Source organism: Megascapheus bottae, chromosome 6 (genome assembly GCF_031878675.1).
Source record: "Megascapheus bottae isolate mThoBot1 chromosome 6, mThoBot2.hap1, whole genome shotgun sequence".
NCBI lineage: Eukaryota > Metazoa > Chordata > Mammalia > Rodentia > Geomyidae > Megascapheus > Megascapheus bottae.
In genome coordinates, this window is record NC_143514.1 from 40,568,196 (window position 1) to 40,595,301 (window position 27,106).

At 35.4% G+C, this 27,106-nt stretch overlaps 1 protein-coding gene across 1 annotated transcript in view; it reads right to left on the reverse strand.

The window, feature by feature from the left end:
- Positions 1-271: 271 nt before the first annotated feature.
- Positions 272-27,106, reverse strand: part of Lepr (leptin receptor) — a 66,048-nt gene continuing 39,213 nt past the window's right edge. Inside the window, exons 9-20 of the mRNA XM_090334676.1 lie at positions 26,641-26,931; positions 26,373-26,490; positions 23,160-23,359; positions 20,292-20,440; positions 18,486-18,645; positions 18,262-18,344; positions 14,656-14,872; positions 11,855-12,037; positions 10,448-10,543; positions 8,959-9,064; positions 7,828-7,903; positions 272-1,274 (exon numbers count right to left, since the gene is read on the reverse strand). Coding sequence (XP_090190802.1) covers positions 465-1,274; positions 7,828-7,903; positions 8,959-9,064; positions 10,448-10,543; positions 11,855-12,037; positions 14,656-14,872; positions 18,262-18,344; positions 18,486-18,645; positions 20,292-20,440; positions 23,160-23,359; positions 26,373-26,490; positions 26,641-26,931 — 2,489 coding nt within the window. The 3' untranslated portion in view covers positions 272-464. The remainder of the gene's footprint in view (positions 1,275-7,827; positions 7,904-8,958; positions 9,065-10,447; positions 10,544-11,854; positions 12,038-14,655; positions 14,873-18,261; positions 18,345-18,485; positions 18,646-20,291; positions 20,441-23,159; positions 23,360-26,372; positions 26,491-26,640; positions 26,932-27,106) is intronic.

Below are 27,106 nucleotides of genomic sequence, written 5' to 3' on the forward strand. Positions count from 1 at the left end.
AACATACAAGGATCCCTACTAAGTAAAAATGTGTGGGTGCATGTAGGTGTGTGAATTAACACAACATAGATAAAACTTAAGGTAAAACAAACACTTTTGAGACAGTCATATCTCATAAATATTAGTCTGAAACCTTCTTTTAGATGTGAGTATAATACAGAAGGTTAGTTTTCTATCCAGGTCTAATGTTCACAAACAATGGTACTCAACTAACTTATTTCTACTTTGTAAATATAGACTCAAAGAGTTTGTATACATTGCTAGACTCATGAAGAGTTTCTCACATTTTTTTAATGTCTAATTACTCTGACAGAAAAAGTAGACATCAATCATTTGGGAACAATGATTTTTCAAGTTAGACTCTGATCATTTTCTTTCTTCTCTCCCCATCCACAACCATAAGAGATTGTATTATACTGCTGATGACATACTGTAACATGAACCCAAAGTGTTCTTCATTGAAATTACACAGTTAGATCACACATCTTGTTTTCCATTATCTTATGAGTCTGCGTGGAACATGTTTGAAATTGGGGCATGTATGATACAAAATTCTTCTTACCAGAAGTTCCCAAGCTGAAATTATTTTCCACAAAGCATGAACAAGTGTCCTGGAGGACTCTGAGATCACTGAATAAACAGTGGGCTGGGAATGGGCACAGTACTGCTGACTCCTCTGTCAAAAACACATCCTTCTCCCTTTTTTTCACTGGGGTGATCCCTACATAGTAAACAGCCTTTTCACTGTGATTTTCTTCAGGGAAAGTTCCCTCCAGTTCCAAGAGGTCTTCCAATCCTGATAATGACAGAGTGGGTGAAATCATTTCAGGATACTGATCTGATAATATAAAAAATGCCTGCGTGTCTCCCTCCCAAGAGATATCAGAGAAAGAATCTTTCCCTGGAGAGCTCTTGCTGACAGAAGTCGGTAGAGGTCCTGCTTCTTCATCCATCTCACTTGATTTTGAACTACTGAGCAGGGTTGCATATTTCACAGAGGGCTGGCTCTGGCTGTCATCCTCATAGGTGATCTCTGCACTTTCTGTTTCTGAAACGTCCGCACTGTGGCATGGGTCACTGGTACAAATAGAATCCTTCTCAAGATCTGGAGTTGTCAAGAGAAGCGAGACCACTGGAGCTGGCATCAGCTCCTCTTTGTTTTTCCATGATGTATCAACACTGATATCTTCTGAAATGGTTTCAGGCTCCAGAAGGAGTGGACCAAATGTCACAGATTCTGTATGCTTGGTAAAAAGATGCTCAAATGTTTCAGGCTAAAAGAAAAGATATATTTTAATTCTCAATTATATTTTAAAAAAATTGTTTGCTTCATTAGGTCAGGTTCGCCAAAATGCAAGTGTGTAAAGTTAAGAATAAGGGACAAAAGTAAACCATAAATTTGGATACTATTTGGGGATTAAAGGAGATATATTAAGAATCATGAGGGAAATGGTTTAAACATTTAAAAGTAAAACAAGACAAAATTAGGGAATCTTCTAACTCTATAAACACAAACAAGCATAGTAATCAGTTTCTTCAGTAAAACTGAGCTCAACACTGCTTCATGTGATGGTATCTGAAAACACCTCTCAAAACTGATAGGTTTCTATAATTGGAAAACACTATCATCTGAAGAATTCCTTGTATTTTTATATTATCTTACATTTCCACAAATTTGAAATTTTAAACCCCAAGTTAAAAAAAACACCAAAGAATAAAATAAAACCAAAGAAGCAAAGTCACATGTCCAAAGATAGTTAACACAACTATTTTAGGACATAAGATATGAAGTTAAAATAACAGTGACTATTAAGAACATACCTTCCTTAGGTGGTAACGAGAATCTTGTTGAGACTAAAGAAAATCAGTACTAATAATACCTATTTGTTGAAATCAATGATGACGAAAGAGATGACAACAGACTTATAAACTGCTCCTCCTTGTAAACAACTTCCTATAAAATACAGATTACGGAACACGTGGAATGAAGACAAACACAAAAGACAAACGTACATTATATGTATTAGAGAAATGATGGTTACATCACAACAAAAATCCTGCTAAGTAGCTACAAAACAAGAACCTGTTTGTAGAAAAGTTCAATTCATACAATGGAAACATGCTGAAAAGAAAAATGCAAAATAAAAAATACATTACACTGAAAATTAACATAACTAAATAGGAAATGTATTCAGTTTACATATACATTTTAGCCTTTGAGTTTTACAGTTTTTAAGCTAATAGTGACTTATTAAGCTAATGATTAAGCTAACAATAGCGTGCCAATTATTAACCTAATAGTTGAGGCTTATTGCCTGAGATAATGTCATTCTCAACTGTTCTTCATAATGGCAAGTATATTCCATACAAAAATACAGTTTAGCAGCTTGAAATTCTTAAGTGAAATATATGAGCAATTAAAACAAAAAAGGAATAAATATACACAACTATAATGCAATACACTTATGAATTAAAATATTGCACAGTAACAAAAAGTGTTTATACAGTTTTCATTCTATCAGTATCATATATGAAAATAGTTTATATGCCTACTTTGTTACAGAAATCTAGAGATTTCTTATTTCCTTCAAATATTTGCTTGTTTGCTTTTTTTCCCTAAAGGATCCAACACTTATATGCTTATAGAATCATTTTAAAATGTTAAGTAAACTTAGAAAATTAAGAATATAAAATAAAAGAAATAGGTTTTTATAAACATGAAAACAAAAAAGTACAAAAAACTCCCATAATATATAGTACAGCTCACAAAGTATTCTTCAAATGACTTGTTATATTTTGTACTCCTTAAAATCTCAGCTCACAAAGTATTCTTCAAATGGCTTGTTATATTTTGCACTCCCTAAAATCTCAGTATGGGTAAATAATTGTTGGAATTGAATATTATGCATTTCTTCAAATATATTCAGATGGAAAATTTTGCTAAAAAATCCAACTCCTGCATTACTAAAATATATTTTACCAAGGGTCACAACTTTATTAAAAGGGTGACACTGATTAAGATGTATTGCATTGGTAAACTGCTTTGTTAACTGGCATTTCTTTTTTATAACTACTTAATGATAAAAAAATTAACAAAATATTTCATTCTTTTAATTTGGGGGAGACATATTAAGCATTCTTTCAGCTGGTAAAAATCTTTTTATAATTTCACTCTTGGATTTTACATTCCAATGACATCTGTTAATAGTCAATGGAGAAAACACATTCCTCTGAGGGTTTCTTTTCATCCAAATGAAACATTTAATAAATCTAATATAAATGACCCATGCATCGGCTAAAGTTGATAAATTTGATTTTATCTGAATGTAAGTAACAGCACAGAGTTAATATGACAATTGTGTTCTGGCAAGTGGTCTCTTTTCAGGTAAAAGAGTCCTCACGATGAACTATTTGTGAAAATGTCAATCTCTCTTCTTTGCATAACTGCAGTTTCCTGCCTGCCAAAAGTCTTGGGTAGTTCAGTGGAAACAAATTAAATTTAGGCAGGAATTGCCTAAGAAGGCTGAACTGAAGGCTGATGTTCTTTTTTGATCTCTACAATCTGACCTGAGTATATAGGGTTATTCTTGTAAGAGCTGTAATTTCATTGGTCTAGGACCAGCACTAACATCTGGCTTTCTTCAAATGTTATATGATGCCCTTTTCAAGGCTATTGAAAACAAAAAAATTTCGAGATTGATCAGTTAGATATAAAAAGTTACAAGACACTAAAAAAAAGCCAGGAAAATAGATCCATTTGTAGGTTCAAGTGTCCATAACGTAATTTAACATTAATTAATTTTGGGACATAAGAATTTAAACTAAGTAGTTTCATTGCAATCTGTAGTTGGATTCATTCTATTTTTAAGGAATTGCATCAAAAGTTGCAGTTGTGGAGTTCATCTTGGTACAGCTGATCTAATGGATGATTTATGATAGCAGGAGTCATAATTTTTAAAAACGTTTTATGATGAGGAAATGATATCTCAAATCCAGAAAACACCAATATTATTTTCAAGCATCAGTTAAATTTGAAAATTAACTCTCCATCCCTATTAAGCTAGATTCAAATCTGTAGTAGAACTCCAAATTTACACATCTCTTTTAAATACAGTATTTGTTAGTTCTCAATAGTTCAACCATTATGTATTTTTTGGTTTAAATGTCTCCCCTTCTTCAAAATGTAAAAATCTTCTAAAAGTATATGGATTGTTGGAAAGTTGGAGTACTGGGTTCATCTGTAGTGATCATGATTAGACTTCAAAGAATGTCCATTCTCTGTTTAGATAAAATGAAACAAAATAAGAACTCAAAAAAAATCTTTTATAAATCACCCAGAATACAAAAGAAAAATATCTCATAGCATTTTCTGTCAGGCATACTGCTGGATTGTAAATTCTTATGTTATATTACTATAATGCATCCATTTAGGAAAGGATTTGAACTATAGCTTCTTTCATTTTCTTACAGCATATCTTAATATTATACCCCAAGGATAGAATTTATTAGTCCAACATAAGAAAACTCAGAGAAGAATAATAAAGTGGGGAAAAATCAGAGATAAGAATAAAGACCTGACTTATAGATATATAAACTCTTATTATAAACATATAATAATAATAATAATAATAATAATAATAATAATAATAAAGAGTATAGTTTGAAGAAAATGAATAAAGGAAACAGAAGATCATAAACTATCCAGATTAGGCAGTGTGTGAAGAAACTGCTAGTAAAAAACACAGGAAGAAGGGAAAATTGAGGATAAAAACAGGCCTGAAGAAAATTCTGTTCTTGGAATGGGGCCCTTTGACTACTGCTGAACATAGAAGAGCCCTCATAAAAGAATTCCCTCTGTTTCAAAGTTGAGTATTTATTCTCAAGAGGGATAGAGAGACAGACAGGGAAGATTAGAGCAGCCATGAGATAGTAAGATCTTAGCACATGTCCATCCTCATCTGCCAGAGTACTGCCTGCACACCTGGGACAACAGACTCCACCTATATGTACTGAGCTTCCAGTCAGCCTAACTACTTCTTTATTTCCTAGGAAAAGAAAGGAAATAACTGCCAGATATTTAGGAGAAGTCTGAGATCAGAAAAGAAAAACCAAGATAATAAACAAGAGTAAAATGACCTGATGAAAACAGAAAATTCAAAGGAGAAAGGTGAAATGTAAAAAAATTTTTTTAAATAGCTAAGATTCAGTGTACATTTGTGAAATGGAAGCAAATAATTTGAGAGAATGAGTAGAGTTGGGAGGGAGAATAACAGAAGGGATGCCATTGATCAAGTACACTATATTCATGAACTGATATGTTGAGTTGAAATCCTTTTGTACAACTACTTAAAGATAATCAAATATACATGATATTTGATTTTGATACCAGGTATATAGTATATATGCTATATATAGATATCTTTATATACATAGATATTTGATTTTGATACCAGGTATATAATTTATATACTGTATGCTATATATAGTATATACCCATATATTATATATGCCAGTAAATAGTATATACAGGGTATATAGTATATTTGAATTAGGGAAGAGAAGGTGAACAACAAAAGGATGAGAGGGCAAAGCTGCAACATCAGTGATACTCATAAGACAATATGTTGGAAATGAACTCCACAACTTGGCAGAGGAGAGAAAATGGTAGAAAAACATGGGAAGGGATAACAATGTTTGACAAGAAATGTGCTCACTACCTCATGTATGTAACTGTAACCCCTCTGTATATCTGACAATAAAATTAAATTAAAAATAAAGATATTTTAAAATTCTATAATTGGTATTTATGGTAGTATTTAAGAAAATTTTGCATGTATAAAATCAACAAAACACTGAGGAAGATAGTACCTAGAAATGTACAAATAATATTAGTGTTTAAACATCCAACAGCAGTACTGACAGAATAGAAAATGGCAAAGTATCAGAATACAAAACAAACAGAAAGACACTGCTGTACAGATAATCCAACATCTAAAAAGGCAGAACCAAAGAAACAAGAGGAAAATAATAAAAATTTCTTAGACTTAACAGGAGAAAGAATTGAAAATTCCTTTAAATGGTAACCAAGTTAAATTTTTAAATATATTGTAAAAATTAACAGTACTCAGGAGGCTGAGATCTGAGGATTGTTTGAAACCAGCTAGGGCAGGAAAGCCCTTGAGACTCTTTTTTCAAACTAATCACAGAAAAATGCAGAAGTGGCCCTGTGGCTCAAGTGGTAAAGCACTAGCCTTGAGCAAAAGGAGCTCAGGGACAGCACCCAGGATCAGGGTGCAGGCCCAAGTAACACTGAAGTTTTATAATATTAAAAACAGAAAGAATATTTTGTAATAGCAAAAAGATAGGAAGTGACAAGAAATTCCATATTTGATTGAACAAAAAAGAAAGTAAGCTTGGCACTCATGGCTCACACCTGTAATCCTAGTTAATCAGGAGGCTGAGATCTAAGGATTGCAGTTCTAAGCCAGCCTAGGCAGAAAAGTCCATGAGACACTTATCTGCATGTAACTAGCAAAATGTGAGTAGTGGATCTGTGGCTAAAGGAAAATGCCAAGACCCGGAGTTTAAACCCTGTATACACATAAAAGAAAAAGGAGAAAGAAAAGGAGGGAAGGAGGGAGGGAGGGAGGGAGGGAGGGAGGAAGGAAGGAAGGAAGGAAGGAAGGAAGGAAGGAAGGAAGGAAGGAAGGAAGGAAAGAAAAGGAAGGAAGGAAAAGGAAGGAAGGGAGAGGAAGAGGAGGAGAAAGGGAAAGGGAAGGCAAGGCAAAGGGAAGGGAAAGGAAGGGAAGGGGAAGGGGGAAGGGAAGGAAGGAACAAACGAATGAATGAAGGAAAGAAGGAAGGAATGAAGAAAGGAAGGAAGGAAAGGGAAGGGAAGGGAAATATTTAGGTAGGAGGATGGGAAAAGGAGGAAAGAAAAAGTTCATGGATGAATAAACTTTCACGAGTAAATACAAGTTTATTTACTCTCCTACAGGAGAGTTAAATTATTTGAACTCTCTTTTCATTTACTATAGCTTCTAATTACTGTTATTTACAGCAGTGCTTCAGGAATCATGTTGTATATAACTATTTGGTTTTGTGTAGTGCATGCCCTGATATTTCCTGCTAAAAAATTGGAAAAGTACATGTGCACAGTTCAGTAGAAAGTAGAATTAATTTTATCTTGCCAGTTTTAGGAATATACAGTCTACCTGGCTTCTAGGGTAGGAAAACTACCATATTATAAGCAATAATAAAAAATATTCAGTAAACTTTAGAGTTTTCTAAAAAATTCTATTACAGAAGTAATAGAATTTCATTATAATTGAGCCCTTCATAAGGAACTTCTGCTTAAGTGGAAATATGTACATAAGTTTTATTCTAATTTCATTTTTTAGATAGTAGTATGTGAAGATAAGATTATTTGATCATTTGAAGTTATTTAAATAACTATGAATAGCAAACAATAGTGATGAAAGAATTGATTACTACCCTTTTGCCTATCCATAGTTTGCACCCAAAATAATGTAGCCAATTATCTATTTTCCAACACTGTTGACCTTTAACATTGATTTCATTATGGTCTGTGAACAGGAGAGACATATATATTGCCAACTCATGATAAAGTACTGATTTTTGCTTCCCTCTATTTCCTGCTATTCTTAAAAGTACATAATAAACCATATGAAAATGAATTGCATGAAAGCTTTTAAATTTTAAAAATACTAAAGGATCTAGAAGTCATATGACATCTAAGGTATGTTCTGAATTAAATATATATATATATATATATATATATATATATAAAATGAAAAAGTGAGTGACCTTCTGAAAATTCAGTCCTTGTGCCCAGGAACAATTCTTGGGATTTGGAACATCTTCCCAAAACAGCTTTTTCATTCTACAAAGGAAAAATAAGAAAATTCCAGAATTACAGGAAAACACCTACATTGAAAATGTTATTGTACAGACCAATGGGATTGGGATAAGGGGCAAGGGAGAATGATAAAAGAAATGACACTGGTCAAGATGCACTACACACAGAAGTGTATACGTTGAACTGAAATCTTTTTTGTATGTTGACAGTTAATGAGCATACAGAATACACATTAGTTCAGCATTCCAGTTGCATTTACATCCTACCACATAAAGTATTCTACCAAACTTCTATCTTGACCTAAATTAATAATATCCTAATAACTTGTTCTAATATTCTGATAAAAATAGCTCTGTGCCAGGTACTGTGCATTTGGCTTTCTCCAAAACTAAGCAATTAAAAAGAGCTATCTTATTGTCAGAGAGAAGCCCAGCCCACTGGCATCCAATAACTTACTTGACTAGAAAGTAAAATCAGACTCTAAATTCTTCCTTCTTTTTCTTTTGATGGAAGAAAAATGTTTCCTCAGAAATCCAGCATGTGTGAAATGGCCCCATTGGTCTGGATATGACAACACAGGGTGATGTGGCACACAAAATAGCTCAGAGAGCTCAAGGCCATTTCTCTGACCACCCAGGCAGCCTGGAGTCAGCAGGCCCATTCTCTCAGAGCAAAAAACTCATGGCTCCAGGTCTCCACTAAAAGTCTGTTTGCAAGGTCCTATGCTTACCACCAAACCCTCGATCCCAATTAAAGAGATCCAAAAGCTTTTAGCTACATCTCAGAATATGTTACCTAGACGTTTCTCCTATAAGCCTGTCCATTCTTTGATGGGTGTAGATGTGTGCGTATACAGAAAACTAAACACCTTAAATTCATCCTTGAGCTTTCTGTTGTGCAATCAGGGAGAAAAAGTATTTCCTGAAAGAATGTCTTTCTTTTTTATGCTAAATTCATTGTATACTACATACATACAATATCATACAGAAAGCTTTAATGTCTATTATTTAAGTTTTAGATCAAGGCTTACATATACATAGGGATTTTTCCATAAAGATTTTTAGCACTACATATAATACCTTTGATGTGATATGAGCAATGTCCCAAGCAGTAAGACAGAAGAAGAAATGATTATGGGCACAATTACAAATAGACCTGTATCATTTTGGTGTTTGTCGATATCATCTGAAAAAGAAACACGATTTACACAAATCTCGGAGTATGAGGAAATTTTAACCTATTTCTGTATAAAAAGTATACATTATTCTGATTTAATCACAAATCTGTACTAGCCTCAAATTATAAAAAAATAGGGAAATAAGAGCACAAATTTTGTGGATATTAATAAAATAATAATTTTATTCAATATTAGATTTAAAGGTAGCAAATATTTTCCAGTTATTTGCTTGCCCAGTTTTTCCATGTGATCACTTTTAACTCATATGAGTCAAAAGTATCCATTAAAGTTCATATGATGAGTCTCACTGGCAAAGCCAGTCAGCAGCACCTGCCAGTGTTTCCAGTGTTTATCTAGATCACTGCAGATGCACTGATTTCCTTGCTGTTCTTTGAACCACTGGGCTCATTCTGCAGGGCCTTGGCACATGGATTCTTTAGCCTAAAGAGGTAGAAATTCCTACAGGACTATACTCAAACATCAACTCTGCAGAAAGAGAAAGGAAAGAAAGAAGGAAAAACAGGAAGGTAGGAAGGAAGGAAAGAAGGAAGGAAGGAAGGAAGGAAGGTAGGAAGGAAGGAAGGAAGGAAGGATAAAGACAATTTCTGGTCATCTTGGCTACAACACCACACTTTAACTGTATGCCTTCATATTATTTTATTTTCCTTCAAATATACATCTGTATCTGATATTGTACTTTACATAACTTATATATTACCCTTCACTCATCTTAGAACCTTGGAAATTAAGCTCAGTAAGAGCAAGAGACTTGCATGTGTGAGCTCCTCCCAAGTTATTAAAACAATACTCAAGAGATATTCCTTAAATAACAGACAAAATATTGAAGTTATTTTTATTCTAAAAAGAGATGAATGTTTCTTTCTTGAAGCCACTTAGTTGAGTTGCTTGGATTTGAAGACCGCTTTAAAATAACAAAATTGAGTCACGAGCCAATGATTGACACTTGTAATCCTGGCTACTCAGGTGACTAAGAGTTGAGGAAATAAGCCAGCCTGGGCAGAAAAGTCTGTGAGACTCTTATCTCCAACTAACCAGCAAAAAGCCAGCTATAGGAATATGGTTAAAGTGGTAGAGTGTAAGCCTTGAACAAAAAGCCAACTAAGAGTAGGAGCTCTTCCCCTGAATTCAAGTTCTAATACCAGCTCAAAAAAAATAAATAAAAATGTTCGTTAAAATTAATTTGAAATAAAAGAGGACCAGTGTTTAGAGAAAAATGTATATACCGCCTTATAATAAATATTTCTACATAAAGATTCAATTCTCCCATTATTATATCAAATAAAATAATAATCCAATGGCACCATTACTTCTAACAAATTACAAAACATACCCATGTACAAAAGAAAAAAAACTAAAAATAAAACTTTTACCTTGAGTGAAACTATTAATTATCTTCGGTTTTCCCACTCCCTCCATAAATATTGGATAAAGACTGAACTGATACTTCTCAATGGGGATAAAATAATCTGCAGAGAAAGATTCAGTAGGAGCTCATTGGTACTTAACTGAGCAAAATGCATACATACAAAAACACAATATATATATATCAATTTATATATATATATATATCCATTGAAGTGATGAAAGCAATCTCAAAAGTAACCCAAATACTTCCAGTTTTCTAGCAATGATAATTTTCCACATAATTTTTCAAACATCATACCCACACACAGACAGAGGCAATTTTCTAGGACGTGTTCGGGTATAGCCATTTGGTTCAAGTTCACTGGTAAATGGCCATTTGTCCTTGCCTCATCTTCTTTACCAAAAAATTATCTACCCCATTGTTTCCCTTATCCTCACAGTAGGTAATAGTCTCTTTCTCCAAAAAGGCTATTTTACTTAATGTGCCTATGCAAGACATCTGGAAGATTAAAGTCTTGTGAAGTCTTCTGTAAAGCAGGAGACCCAGGATTCTCCTGCAGTCTCTGGAAGAGATCATCCCCACAGAAAAGCTGAAGAAAGATCCAATAATGGTTTTCACAAACGCTAATGAGAATTGTGTATTACTTCAAAAAAGGCAAATTGCCTTAAAGTCTAAATTCAGTATAACTCTGGCTTAAAGAAAGGCACCGAGATGGCATAGGAAGAAAATCAGTTCTCTTTCGATAATTTATAATTAAATTTACCAGATGGCACCTTCCAGACCACTCACTGGAAGGGAAAGGGACTGTGAGTCCCGTGGATGATACTGCAGCATGACTATGGAAGCCACTGGCTCTCTGGGTTAACATACTTTAATCCTCACCAGGACTTGTCAGCGCTAGGAAGGGCACAGATGGAAAGTGCTCTGATGTCCTCTTGGGATAACTTGTCTGTCTTCAAGAGACACTGGCCTTGGTCATCAGCTCCAAGATCCTTCGACCTTTGACCTTGATTTCCCACTCATTACCATACCATATCATGAATGGGGCATAGTTTGGGAAAATAATTTAGCAGTAAGTATTAAAAGCCACTAAAAAGAGTGTTTTGTTTTTGTTTCTTTGAGGATAAAGTTGGAAGCAACATGAATAGGTTAAATAGATTTTATAATAAAACATTATATGTGACAAAAAACATTAGGAAGAAATATAAAATATTTAAACATGTCTGTGTACAATATGAAAAGAAGCCATGGAAATGGGACAAAATGTTTTGCTAAGGTGAAGGACATAAGTATTAAGAGGTAGGTGTTCATCTATATTTCAAAGTTCTTTTTAACAGGCAATATTACTTAAGTACTCATCTACTGCATCACATTAATTCATGGAAGAATTACTAAAAAAAAGAATACTTGCCATGAATATAATACTTCTTGACATTTGAAGGGATCCTAAGCCATTTACTTTCATCATCTTCGTTGAGATTTTTCCATTCCATAATTAAGTACATTAGGTTGTAATCACTGGGTGATAGAATCCAGGAAAGAATCACACAACTGCTGTTTAAAGGATAAGCACTGAGTGACTGCACGATATTTACTGAGGGAAAAAAAGGAAATTTATTTTTAAATTCAAAATGAATGAGCATTTACTAACACTTTGAGGCACAGATAACCAATTGGATGAGGGGAAATGGAAGAGAAGACAGACGATTTAAATAAGCATAATATGTGGCAATTATTTCTGTGGGGTAAGAGTCACATAAACATAGAAATAATATGACCCAATCAATAGTAAGGAGGACAAAAGAGATTCTACCTAGAGCCTAAAAGAAGGAATGGTTCTCAGTAGGAACCCTGCCAAAGTCTATTAACTATTCTATATCTCTCCCACTGCTGGATTGCCATTCTCAAAACACAAATCATATCCATGTTACTTTAATGCTCCTGTGGGTTTCCATGCCAGACGCTGGCATTACTGTTGTGTCTACAAGTCCCTCATAGCCAAGTGTCAACCGCGTCTCTGGCCTTTGTGCTTTATGATGCCCTCCCGTCTTTCTTCATGTCTTACTCTGTGTTGGGAGGTATTTGGTCAGGTTTCTCCTCTGCTGGAAACATATGGTCTTTCTACCTCCCTCAACTTGGGGAAATTTAATTCTAACACTTCAGATTTCTGTGCCATACTATTTCCTCAAAATGACTTCTCTAACTCTCAAAGGCAGATTAGGTTCCCTTTTCTTCCTTCTTTTCCCATATAATTATGTTTCTTTCCCGAGGTCACATATCTCAGTTTCTAAGTAGACATTGTATATTATTTTATTATTATCACCTCTTAGTTCCTGAGTGGTGCAACCTGTATATTTTTTCTCACGTGAAAATTTCCACCACTGCACACTAAGCATACAATAAATATTTCTATACCATCTATATTGAAAACAGTATAAAAACATAAAACATTGTATTGGGTGCTCTGTGCTCTACAGGAAATTTACACTATGCATTCAAAAGTCATCATAACATAAGTCAGTCTGCAAAATATCGTAAGAAAGTTAGAAAGTGTTGAAATTAAAAGAAGGGGCAAGACACACTCAAACCAATAACTAGGCTTGGCATAATGACTGGTGCTTAAAATCCAAGTAAGTGGGAGGCGTAAGTAAGACTATCTGAACATTACCTAGCATAACCAGAGCTGGAAGCATGGCTCAGCTGCTCAAGAGCCCACCTAGCAAACATAAGACCCTGAGTTCAAATTCTAGTACCACCACCACCAAAAAGATAATAGGCCAAGACTTCATGGAAGAAACGTTACTTGGAGAGATATTCAGAGTTGGGTAGAGTTCCAGAAAATTTGCATTTCCATTAAAAATAGGTACATTGTATAATCAAGATTAGAAATTCCGGGCCGGGAGTTTGGCCTAGTGGTAGAGTGCTTGCCTAGCATGCACGAAGACCCGGGTTCGACTCCTTGGTACCACATACTTAGAAAAAAGGCCGGAAGTGGTGCTGAGGCTCAAGTGGTAGAGCTTTAGCCTTGAGAAAGTCCAAAGCTCTGAGCTCCAGCCCAGGACTGGCAAAAAAAAAAAAAAAGATTAAAAATTCCTATGAGAGTAATTCCCAGTTCTCTGAATAGTTACATATATCAAAATCAATGGAAAAAGGATTTGCTACTCATATTAAATGAAGTTCACAGTGATTTTCAAGTCTTGACAATTAGCCCAAATCCAGATAGCATGTCATACCACTACAATATATGTGCATTGCATTTTATATGGAAATCCTATATAGAGACAAAGCAAAAAGAGAAGAAAACAAAAACAGAAAAAAAAGAAAGAACCTCTGTTTCCGTTTCCTGGAGTTCATTTCCATAAATACTGTTCTGTATGATCAGATATGCATAGGTATCGCACCTTTTTGTTCCTCTCCTAAGCGAATCTTCCTTTGATCTCACTGTGGGTGAATCCTACAGCCTTATAGAATTTATCCTAGCTCAGTTTATTTTTGATCTAGTTCTCACATATGAAATAAAACATGCTTTCTTTGTTTGTCTATACGTCTTTGGGAGTGAAAGGGGAGGCGCAGAAATGGAGGGACAAAGGGTGAACAATTCACTGGGGCCATGTTGGAAATAAATTATACAACTAGTGGGTTGGATAGGAGGGAAAATCAGGGAGAGAATGAGGGAAGATAACATTGTCCAAAAGAAAATGTCCTCTTAACTTATGGAACTGTAACCCTCTGGCTAATAGATTTTTTAAATAATTAAAAAGAAAATATTGTATGTATATATAAATAAATACATTATATTTATATGTATTTACTCCACACAAATACATATGCTATAATGTCCACAGTGTATAAAAGTATGCTACATCTAACAAAACATCATATATTTACATACAAAATAATATATATACTTATTTTTACACTCTGATTCACACTTAGAGTCACACAGACACACACATAGACCTACAATCTTCCTCTCTCCAAAAGGATTAAGTATTAGATTTACGAGAACATTCTCATTTTATTATAACACTTCAAAAATGTTCTGGCACATGAATACAATCACTGTGCAGTACGTTTTGTTATTTTTCAGGCAAAGCAGAGTGATGGATGAACGGGAATTCCAGACAGCTCAGAGAGAATTTAGAAGGGAACAGTGTTCAGCAGTGAAGTGTTTACAGGAGCAATGGATTCCCATTCTGTAACTCTTCTCACCTTTGCTCATGGGCCATGAGAATGTGAGATTAAAATTTGCAGAGGAAGCGCCAATGGAATTGATGGCCTGAACTGACACAGTATGCACTTGCTCTGTCCACAGGAAAGTGAGCTGGGTATGATTTCCCACATCTTCTGACCATGTTCCATTGTGGGAGGTATGATGTTTTACCACGTATCTCCTCACACTGCACAGTGAGTCATTTTTCATCAGGGGCTGTAGTAAACATAGAAATTGATTAGTTGAAGAACTACAGTGCTTTTTATATGAAATGAGCACACAGAGCTCTGATTACAATTTCCCATCAGTAGGTACCATTTAGATAAAGGCCAGGAACTGCCTATTACAATGCTGAGGGAAGTAGGGAAAGAGAGAAACTGCCTCCAAGCACATTCTCAGTGATTGTGTCTGGGTAGTTACGGAGAAGACTATATATCCCTTGAAGATATTTTAGTAAAATGTTTCAATAGACTTTAGAGAAAGACTGCTAAGTAATACTTCAAACAAACAAACCAGAACTAATTTTACACAGCAAAAAAAAAAAAAGGACCTGTGCATTCATTCTTGGAAGATCCTTAGCTCTGATGCATTTAGAAGAAGATTTCAAGCAGAGAGTGTTTGCAGGAAGGAAAAGAACACTACTGGGTTGATGTATGGCCACAGACTTTCTACCTTATAGCCCTTTGAAAAGATTAGACCACATTTTTTTTTAAGATTCCTACATAAAATGCGTACCAATATCTTTTACATCCAATGTTGTTCTTCCATTCTACAGAGCCTAACAATCTATACTAGTGCAGACAGGATTAAATGTTACCAATCCTTTCTAAAGGCATTGAAAGCTGGCATTGAAATGTACTACAGACTAGAAGAGTGTGCCTCAATTTTTTTGTGGAGGGGCAATTTTGAAAGCTTCTCATGACTTAAGTGGGAAATTTATGAACAAGTATTCTGGGTTGAGCATCCTTTACCTGAAAATTTGAAATCCAAATTGCTCCAAAATCTGAACTTTTGAATATCATGTCAGTGCTGAAAATAGTTGAGTTTTCAGTGATTATTTTGGATTTCAGATCTGAGGCTTAAGGATGTCTTGGTTCTGGAGCTCTTGCCTTACAAACAGAGTGACTAGACCATGAGCTGAGGCCTTTAAACCCCAGTGAGCTACAGTGAAGCTTTCCTGCTTATACATAGTTTATAGCTGGTTATTTTGTCATTGTGAGAGAAAACGAACTTAGGAACCATTATATTTGACCTTTCTAACTTCAAGTTAGAAAACAGAACTAAAACAATACAAAACTAAAACAAAATTAAAGAAGGATAATTCAGTCAAAAAAAGGCATTCAAGTTCTTTGAAAAGTGATAGATGAATAATAATGCTTTCTCTCCTTATTTCATATTAAATCTAAAGAACCCAATAGGACTGACTCTGGCTACTGTGGCCATTTAAATTATCAATTAAATACAAGCTAAAACTTAAGATTTTCTGTCACTTTAGGCACATTTCAATTACTAAGAGCTACATGAGCCTACTTATAGGACAATGCAGATACAAACCATTTCCATTGTTACAGAAAGTCCAAGTGAACAGCATCATTGAGGAAACATGGAATCTGTGGTATAAAGAAAACTTAAGAAGATCAGAATGTGGTCAAGAGGTAGAGTGCTTGCCTAGCATGCATGAAACCCTGCATTCGATTCATACACAGAAAAAGCCTGAAACAGTACTGTGGCCCAAGCGGTAGAGCATTAGCCTTGAGAAAGCTCAAGGACAGGGCCCAGGCTCTTAGTTCAAGACCCAGGACAGGCAAAAAGGAAAAGAAAAAAAAATAAGAAAGACAATTTTGTTGCTGTTGTTCAGTTTGTTATGGTGGAAGAAGAAGGAAGGAATGACTGCAGCCTGGGTAACAGTGCAGTTGTTACAGTCATGAGGGGCTAAAGACAAAGTAAAGATACTGAAATTCTGGTTACAGTTGGCCCTACCACCGTCTTAGAAACATCATCGCCGGATCTTCACTATAGAAATGCTCAGATCTCTGAAGCAGGTGTCCATAGAAATAAAACAAAGGAGAAAAAGGAGGAGGAGGAGGAGGAGGAGGAGGGGAAGCGGAGGAGGGAGAGGAGGGGGAGAAGGGAAGAGAGGAGGAGGAGGAGCAGAGGAAGAGGAAGAGGCGGAAGAAGAAGAAGGAGGAGGAAGAGGAGGAGGAGGAGGAGGAGGAGGAGGAGAATCTGTTGGGTAAACAGCTGTTTCTTTTTCAGCAGAGCTTCCTTCCTTGGTGAGTTTCACTCCTCAGTCAGTCAGAGTACAAGACCCTGAGCTCCTGGGAGTTAAAACTGCTCAAAGAAATGATTAAGAAACATCAGCATCAGTTTTTAAAGCTAACATTAAATTAGAAATATTGAAATAGAGAACAATTTATAATAGTCTTGATTATACAAACAAGTAAAATTATACAGTAGCTAGATTTACAAATGAAAGGTACATAAACTCTATACATTTTTTTTTGTCAGTCATGGCACTTGAACTCTGAGCCTGGGCATTGTCCCTGAGCTTTTCAGCTCAAGGTTACCACCCTTCCCCTTGAACCACAGTACCACTTCCAGTTTTCTGGTGGTTAATTTGAGATAAGAATCTCATGGACTTTGGTGCTCAGGCTAGAGTTGAACCATGACCTTCAGATCTCAGCCTCCTAAGTAGAATTACAGGCATGAGCTACCACACCAGGCTTACATTTTATTTTTTGCATAACGATTGAAATTAGATCAGGAAACATTTTTAGAATACAAGTGTTAGTATACTCTTGGGGAATGAACTTTAATTTGACATGTAAGGTGATCAACATTGTTTTACTTCGTGTGCTTCATTCCCAAATCAGTCTTCAAATGAGGTATCTCTTGGGATAGAAATTAATTCAGGTGAAACAGAGAATGTTTTGGAATTTTTGAGCATTTTATCATTTAGCAGAATAGTATTTATCTGCTCCTACATAGATATATCTTACATTTTAGATATTCTGGAAGTATAAAGGGGAGTCTACCTTTATGTTTTTCAAGATTAAATATAAGTATAATTTTTGGACTCAAGGGTATGTACACTAAATATCATTTGGCCCAATTTGCATTCATACACTTTTTGAATCTTTTCTTTTTTGCCAGTCCTGGGCTTGAGCTTAGGGCCTGAGCACTGTCCTTGGGATTTCTCAAGGCTAGAGCTCTACCACTTGAGTCTCAGCACCACTTCCAGCTTTTTTCTAAGTATGTGGTACTGAGGAATCAAAGCCAGTTTTTCGTGCATCCTAGGCAAGCAGCCTAACTCTAGGCCAAACTCCCGGCCCCTCATTCTTTCAATCTTGACATCTAAGTAATCTCACAAAAATAGTTGTGATACAATTTTGTGAAAAGAGAATTAGATTTTCCTAACTCTGTTCCAATGCTCCAACCACTACATATCTTTGTTCTTTGCAATCAGATCTCAAAAATGAAATGAAAATAAAAAACTGGAGGTAGTTTAGGAGACTAAAACTGACAGGATTATGAACAATGAAATAAGGATACCTTTTAGGAGAACAAAAGTAAAATTGAAACCTAAGATAGAAAGCAAGGAATACCTTCCAAAGTAAGGTGACATTTTTCTCCTTTTTAGTAACATCTCCATTAATTATTCTCCACAATTCCGGTCCTCTCTTGGGAACTACAAAATTACAAGAAGGCCAAATTGTTCATGTGTCTTTTTTTTCATTTTTTTTCATGTGTCTTTATAACAAATTATTTCAGTCATATATAAAGTGATGTCAAAGCACTTGCAAGACTCATTTACAAAATCTTTGCAGACCTTTGACATCCATGACAGCTGTGTATGCTGGGCTGCTCCAATTGCTCCAGTACCCTAGGCCGTCCAACCTCTTGCAGCGCATCTGAACAATGTAGACCGCACATAGATCTGGCACTGGGAGACTGGCCGATTTTGATTTTGCATCATACACCTCATGCATCTGTAAGACAAGTCAACGTAGTATACTGAATTTCACTAGTATGTATGTATCTAAAGGACCCTAAAGTACATTTTCCTTGTAAACCTTAGAACATTTCCAGAATTAAGAGAAAATGGGTTTGGGTTCAAAACCAGCCCGGAAGAAAGGTTTGTATGGCTCATCTCCAATTAACCACCAAGAAGCTGGAAGTTGAGACCAATGACTCAAGTGGTCGAGTGCCAGCCTTAAGAATAAAGCTGACATTTCACTTACTGTTTCTCCCTAGACAATCAAATGGAAAAAAAAATCATGTTTAGTTGAAATAATTGTGAGGTAATACATAATTTGGTTCCCTGATATGTCTGGGTTTTTGTACATTACTACCTCAAAACTAATGGGGAGAGCAATTTTACACACACTTGCCTCTATAGATACAAATCTGCAAGTTTAATTAAAGCAACTTCTTTTAAAGTATATTCTGCTGAATGTATGTGTATGCACTAGTAGATGTTAGAGGAAAACATGGTCCTTGGAATGAGTTTGGGAACCACCAGATTAAAAAAAGGCACAACTGTCTCATTAATTAAGACCTTTCAGACAGTGAACATGCCATATACTGCAACACTTCCCTACAAAGATACACTGATGCAGGTCTCACTAAACCTATTTAAACATATGTCTTAGGGAATTTGTGTTCTGGGAACATATTTTGAGAAAGGATTGATCCAGAAATGTTGTTCCATAAAAGCATTAAAAAGGCTGTAAATGGGCCAGGAGTGTAGCCTAGTGGTAGCCTTGTGCCTAGTATGCACAAGGACCAGGGTTGATTCCTCAGCACCACATACATAGAAAAAAAGCCAGAAATGGTGCTGTGGCACAAGTGGTAGAGCTCTAGCCTTGAGAAAGCCCAAGGACAGTACCCAGGCCCTGAGTTCAAGGTCAAGGACTGGCAAAAAAAAAAGACTGTAAACAATCTAATGAAAATACAAGATGATATACTTTTATATGCCAATAACTTTACATTAAAAATAACTCTTATACATTAAAATAATTTGAACTTAGTGAAATGAACTGAAGAAATTTCTAAGTAAAGATACTTTTCACTTCACTACTACACTGTTGGTGGTACTGTAAACTCATTCAACCACTATGGAAAGCAGTATCTTGGTTCCTTAAAAGACTAAACATAGAGCTCCCCTATGACCCAGCAATTCCACTCCTTAGCATTTACCCAAATGTCCAGAAACAAGGACATACTAAATCCACTATCACAATGATGCTCATTGCAGCACTATTTACCATAGCAAAGATATGGAACCAACCCAGATGCCCCTCAGTTGATGAGTGGATCAACAAGATGTGGTATTTATACACAATGGAATTCTATGCTGCTGTCAGAAAGAATGACATTTGTTAGGAAATGAAAAGACTTAGAAAAAAATCATATTAACTGAAGTAAGCCAGACTCAAAGGAACATAGGCTCAATGGTTTCCCTTATTTGTCATAATCAGTAGAAACCTTAGGCTCTCCTAGCAGAGATTTGCAATAGAACAAAACATAGATACATAAGGCCATATAGTATGTTTGTGCAGTAATGCGCCTTCTATCTGGTGAATATAATGTAATCCTTCTATTAATTACAATAAAAATATATGAAAAAAGATACCTTCCACTGTATTTCTTTCCCACTTAATCCATATCGAAGCTGGAACTGAAGCTTATTCTCTGGAAAGAGTGGCTTTTCCCAGGATACTTTCAATAATCCAGTATTTACTGTCATTTCTGCTTTCACACTAGATGGAGGAAATGGTCTCACTAGAAATTATGAGAATGATATTATGGAATGGCAATTTAAACAGCAATGTGCTTAAATATCATACTATAACACATATTTATAAGCCATAAAATATTTAATTCCTCATATTCATAATCTAAAATCCTCCTAAAACTTTCTCTTAACCTCTATAATTTTATGCAGTATATAAGAATTATTTCTATTTCACAGACAAAGAGTTTCCTGGAGAAAAAAAATCTATGATTAATTACCCATGGCACTCTATAAGTTAAGAAAATACTTCATTAAAAATTGAGCCACTGAGCAACGTTTGTGTTTGACCAACTTTTGAACTGTCTTGCTAGCTTGAAAATTTGTGTTGGCATTGGAAAAATCAAACTAAACAGAATTCCCATATGTGATTGATATTCTCATATATCGACTGATCACATTCATTTTGATATCAATCTATGTCAAAAAATTAGGGAAATTAATTAGTTATTTTTCCCCCAGATGAATAGTGATACTCAAGTATGATATTTCTTTTAAAGGTCTGTGCCTCCAGATAACTTTCTGTGAGGTCTGCTGTTTTCTGCATTCATCATTTTTGCTACTTTTATAAAGAACTAGTGTATCTTTCAAATAGCACAAGAATGTTTTAAAATTCTTAATTACAAAATGACTCTGTTACTGACTTAATGTCTTTAGACCTAAAGCATATAAAAATATTGATACTTCAATATTTCATTAGTTTCCAGGGGGAAAAATACTCTCAATCTTTTGTAAAAGGAGAATTTTTGCATATATTTTTGCTCTGTAAATAAAGATGCTTATACTCTCATAATAACAATTATGTATTTCTTTGTGTTTTTGTAATTTTACATAAAACAGTTATTTTCTATTTTTACTCAGATAAAAATATTTGTGCATAAAATGTAAAAGTAGTAAATGAGAAAACTAAAACTATTATACATTAAAAAAAAATTGAGCCACTAAGACTAGCAGGATGTAACTCACTCATCAAGTGCTTGCTTAGTATGAGCAAGGCCCAGAGTTCAGTTCATGGGAAGGAGAAAGGCATGTTCAAAGAAAAAATAATGGGGAAGGAAAAATGTCTTGGAAAATAATATAACTTGTGACACAGGCCTTGCCTAACATGTATGAGGCCTTAACTATGATTCCCAAGGCCACATAAAAAGAAAAGAAAAAGGAACAAAATCCTTGGCACTGCATAGTAAAGGTATCACACGGAAGACATTGGTATTAATTTAACCTGTGACCTTTAACTTAGACATATCCAACATAAGAATTACCTCCAAATTCACAATTTCTACTTTAAAGCCACTCTTCCAAATAATAAAAGACAAATATAAGCTTGGGATATTTGACATAAAAAGGTGAAAGTCTATGCATAACTGTGAGCCTCTGGGGTTCCTGTCTCTATTATCTGCCCAGTGAGAGGACAGTACAATGTAGAGGTTGCAGAGCCAATTGATCAGATACATGAATGTTAGAAGTATCATACTTGCACACCAACTAGTAAATAACTGCTTTCCACAGAATATCTCTAAAACCAGCTCACACTGGCTCTCTCATTTACATCTGTATGACCCAGTGGCTAAGAGGTAAGTGCCTGATACCAAAAAGGACCCCCACAGAGAGGCAAGAATGCCACTCTTCTTAGTGATTATTTTCAAAGGTCTTCTCTGCATCCATGCAATCCAAAGTATTTATGTGACAGGTCCAAGTTTACAAAGCTAGCAAATGATAGAGCTGCCACTGATTTCCGGGTTGAATTTGCACATTGCTCTTTTTTTCCCCCTAAGACCATAGTTTCAAAAAGACAAAGCACCACAGGTTATGCAGAGAACATATATTGCTGAATCCACGTTGCCTCTGTCATGTTACATGTGTACATGTGAGTGCTACTTGTGTGTGTCAATGGGTAGGAAGTTTCTTTGCTGTCCTAATTTATTTAGTACCCATAAAACCTTGCACAATAAAGTTACATACAGTAGAAAGTGAGTTACATGGAAAGTTTATACTGAAAAAAATACATAATTAAAACAAGAATGTCCTGTATTAGTAAAATGTGCATTTTAATTTAAATGTGATATAATTAATTGAATAAAATATTGATTGGGGCATAATACCCAACAAAATAGTATATAGAAACAATTGCTATTTTTTAACTTCTATACAAATGTTATTTCTCAAAAATTTCACAATCATAATGGAAATACATACCAAAAATTTCAAAGGCTCTCTGAATGTTTAGATCCCAAAACACTTACTGAAAAGATGTCCTAAATATTATGAATGTGTCATCCTAGTTTATTTTGTAATTCAGAGTAGTATGCTAAAAATATTCCAATTGGTGTGCACTAGCTGTCTATCCCTATAAAGAAGCACACCACGCAATAATAATATAAAATAAACTCAATTTTAGATGGGCACGGTGGCTCACACCTGTAATCCTAGCTACTCAGGAAGCTGAGATCTGAGGATTGCAGTCCAAAGCCAGCCTGAGCACTAAAGACTCTGAGAGTTTTATCTCCAATTAACCATAGAAAACCGGAAGTGGCACTGTAGCTCAAAGGGTAGGGCCGTAGCCTTGAGCTGAAGAGCTCAGGGACAGCACCTAGGCCCAAAATTCAAGCCCCATGACCATCACCAAAAACAAAAAAATCTAGCATAATTAGAAAATGGCAAAGAACAATTTTAACTCTAAATCGTGTTGCATCCAAATCTACTACTTACCTACAGAATCAGGGACCACACATGTTGGTGGGGAGTTGAGTGAACCTAATGAATGATTGATTCTAATCCACATTGTGTAGCCAGATAATAGAAAGATGGGCTGGAAAACACACTCATAAAAGCCATCCTTCTGCAAATGGCAATCTTTGGGCTCAGATATAGTATGAATAGATGGACTATCAGAACAATAAAGACTGCTCCTAAAGACACAAATATAGTCAATTAACACACAGCATTGATCAAAGCAAAATGGGTATTTGAGAATTCAGAATTGTTCTAAAAAAGGGGGGTATTTTTCTCCATCTGAAAATAGGTGTTTTATCTTCTTCAAATTCAAAATTCCCAACTATTTTCCAGGATGTCTTTCTATAGAAATAGTAATATGTATAAAATATTTTATTCATCATTAATTAGAGTAGATTTTTAAGGCTCAAATAAGAAGATAATCCAGTTTAGAGATAAAATCTAGAATATATTGAAAACCAAGCTAACATTTTATATTAGTGACAATTTTTAAAACATAGATTGCATATAATAATAGCAATCCCCAGAATGGGAATAAGGCTGATTCTTAATACTTTAAATCAGGAATTAATTCTACCAAAATTATGCTGTCACTGACAGTATAACTTAACAGTTTCCATCTAAATTAAAATAATGATCTGTATATGAACAATACAGTCAAGTGTATTAATCATTTTCTCAGGTAATAAAACAGTTAAAATTCTGAGACTCAACCAATATTCTACCTCAGGACATACAAAGAATTTCTTCTCTACTCTGGGACACTGCTTCCACTACTATTTGTTCTGAACACAGCACTCAAATGGCTGAAGTAGCAGTGAAGAGCACAGAGCAGAAATCAGAAGAAAATAAAACGTCTACAATGCTCTCTCTTCCATCACTGTGTAAGCTTTTTCCCCCTTAAGGTTATTGATATAGGTCTAATGTATTGGGGGGGAATAAGTACTAGTGAGTGAGAAAATCACAAGAAGGAAGAGGATCACCCGCAGGCACAGTGTAGTGTAGAAGCAAAGTGAAGAAATAGTCCACTTGGAAAACATGCCAGCATCACCATCGTGAGAGCGATTAATCATTAGCGAATGCTTTCTGGAAGTTAAGAATTTCTAATACATTTGTCAATAAAATATCTTCTTAAGTCCCACAGAAATCTTGTAAGTCCTGCTATCTCTCCAGCTCATAGACAAAGCTACTGAGGGTCCCGAGACTGAGAAGCTCAGTGGTATGCAACTAGTTTCACATGTGTTCTGTAAATGTCAATAAGGGAGATGAGCTGTGAGCTTTTACAAAAGGTTTCCACAAATTCATTCTGTTTCATGAAAACACCATGAAAAGAACATATTATAAAAGTAAAATCACATCACCATGAACTTCTTATTGGGTTTAAAATACTCAAAGCTTGTACTTTTAAGGGAACTATTGTCCCATTTCAGAAACTGCCACATCTATACTAACACTTCACAGTAATCAACGCACAGAATTAGGACCAGAATTCAGACTGTGATATTTGATTGAGGGGATACATTCTTCAAGTTGAAATTTCAGATTTTAAGAACAAATGAGCATGTTATTGAAAACCTCCAACACAAATAAACAGTGGGGCATAGTGTTTAAGAGCAGAATGTGTTTTTGAAAATGATTATGAAATACTTTAAAAATAAAAATGTATGTATATTATCACCTCTAATTAAAATAAATGATGCTAGGAAAAACAAGAGAAATGATAGGAGATGTCTTAATAAAAATAGCATACAAAATAAGCAAGTACAACACAAATTTCTTTTTATTAGAACTTATTACTTTTGATTATTGTTTATTTCCCAAATGACTTCACCAAGAGATTGAACTTAGGGCTTAGCATATGGGAGACAAGCTCTCTGTCACTTGTACATTGTAGTTAGTTTGTTTCATTTTAGTGGTACTAGGGTTTGAAATCAGGGCCTTGAGTTTGCTAGGAAGTCACTCTACAACTTGAGCCACACCACCAGCCACACCTTGTATTTTGCATTTGAGATAGGGTCTTGTCAGCTTTGCCTAGACTAGCCTTGAACTCTAAATCCTTCTGCCTCTGTCTTCTAAGTAGGTGTGATTACATGTGTAAACATGGCTCCTCACCTAGTTTTTTCTTTTTCTTTTTTGCTTTTGTGTGTGTGTGTGTGTGTGTGTGTGTGTGTGTGTATGTGTGTCTGTGTGTGTGTGTGTGTGTGTGTGTGTGTGTTATAGGGCTTGAACTCTGGGCCTGGGCACTGTCCTTGAGCTCTTCAGCTCAAAGCTACCACCCTACCCCTGAAGCCATAGCCCTACTTCCCGTTTTCTAGTGATTTATTGGAGATAAGAGGCTCACATTCTTTAGAGCTGGCTTTGAACTGTGATCCTCAGATCTCAGCCTCCGGAGTAGCTAGGGTTTTAGACAAGAGCCATCACACCCAGCTCCTCACCTAGTTTTTAAAACCGTTCATATGTGTCTTAGAATCTTTAACTTTGACTCTTAAACATTAACTTTTAGCCAAATGATGTCAATCATTTTTAAGCCTCCACCCTCTACTATAGACAGTCCTCAAAGTCAAATTTAAATGTATATAAGCTTCTCTTTCATCTCATTGATGAGTTAAAACTCCATTATAGCTGGTCATGGGCGGCTTATACCTGCAATCTTAGCTACTCAAAAGGCTCAGAACTGGACATGGCGCTGTGGCTCAAGGGGTAGGGTGGAAGGTTTGAGTTGAAGAGCCCAGGCCCAGAGTTGAAGTCCCACAATTGATCAAAAAAAAAAATGAATAAATAAGGCTGAGAACTTAGGATCATGGTTCAAAGCCAACCTGAGGAAGCAAATTCATGAAACTCTTATCTCCAATTAACCACCGAAACACCGGAAATGGAGATAGGGCTCAAGTATTAGACCACTAGCCTTGAGCAAATAATCTCAGGAACGGAAGCTGGTACCTCAGTTCAAGCCCCAGGAATGCCACAATAAATAAAAAATAACCCTCAACTAAAGATAATGAGTTGTCAGACAAGGTAACTTAAAAATAAATATGTATTATTTATTGTCAACCACAAGTGTGAATTATTTTAAAATTTCCAAGTGAGTTATAGTCTACCTGTTGCTTTCAAGAAGAAATCTACCAGACTACTATTATGATGGCTATTTCAGTACAGAAAAACAGAACAGCAAACAAAAGTCACACCTACCTGTGATATCTTAACTGCAAAGAATTTCCCACAAGTGATTGGATTGGATTTGCTGGCCATCTGCAAGTCATTTTAGTTAAGTACCCATCAGTTTCACATGATATATTGATATTGACATCTATTTAAAACACATTAAAATATTAATATAAAACAAAAACAGTGAATGAAAAAAATTAATTTATTTACACATTTATAAGACTCTGCTATTGAGAGTCCACAATAAGAGTTATATTAGGGGACAAAAGGAAGAAGACTTTGGAATCCTTACCGATCACGTGTAACTCGGCATAGCGGTGGTGGCACTCCTGCTCATGGCAGCAGTACACAGCGTCATAGGTGAACTTCCCACGTGGTTTGGTGGCTTGCACGTGGGGAAAAGTGACTTTGCTAACAAGGTCACTCACAACATTATACTGACTCTGAGGGATTTTCTCAGCCAAATTCATCCACCAAACAATTTTTGTGGAAGACACAATCTTGTTTGCATGTTTATAGATGCAGTGGAAAGACACATTCGACCCAGCACTTGTCAAGATTTTAGCTGGGAAGTATATGACCTCTGCAATGAGGAAGAGAGAAAGGAGATGAGATTAAGATAGAGAGCACCATGGAAGTAACGCATACTATATAAAAGAAAGAAACAACATAGTCTAGGGTTCTATTCTGTCAACAATCCAACCAACGTACCAAGAAATCAGACAATTCTAATTGCCTGTTCGTGGACAGTTAAAGAC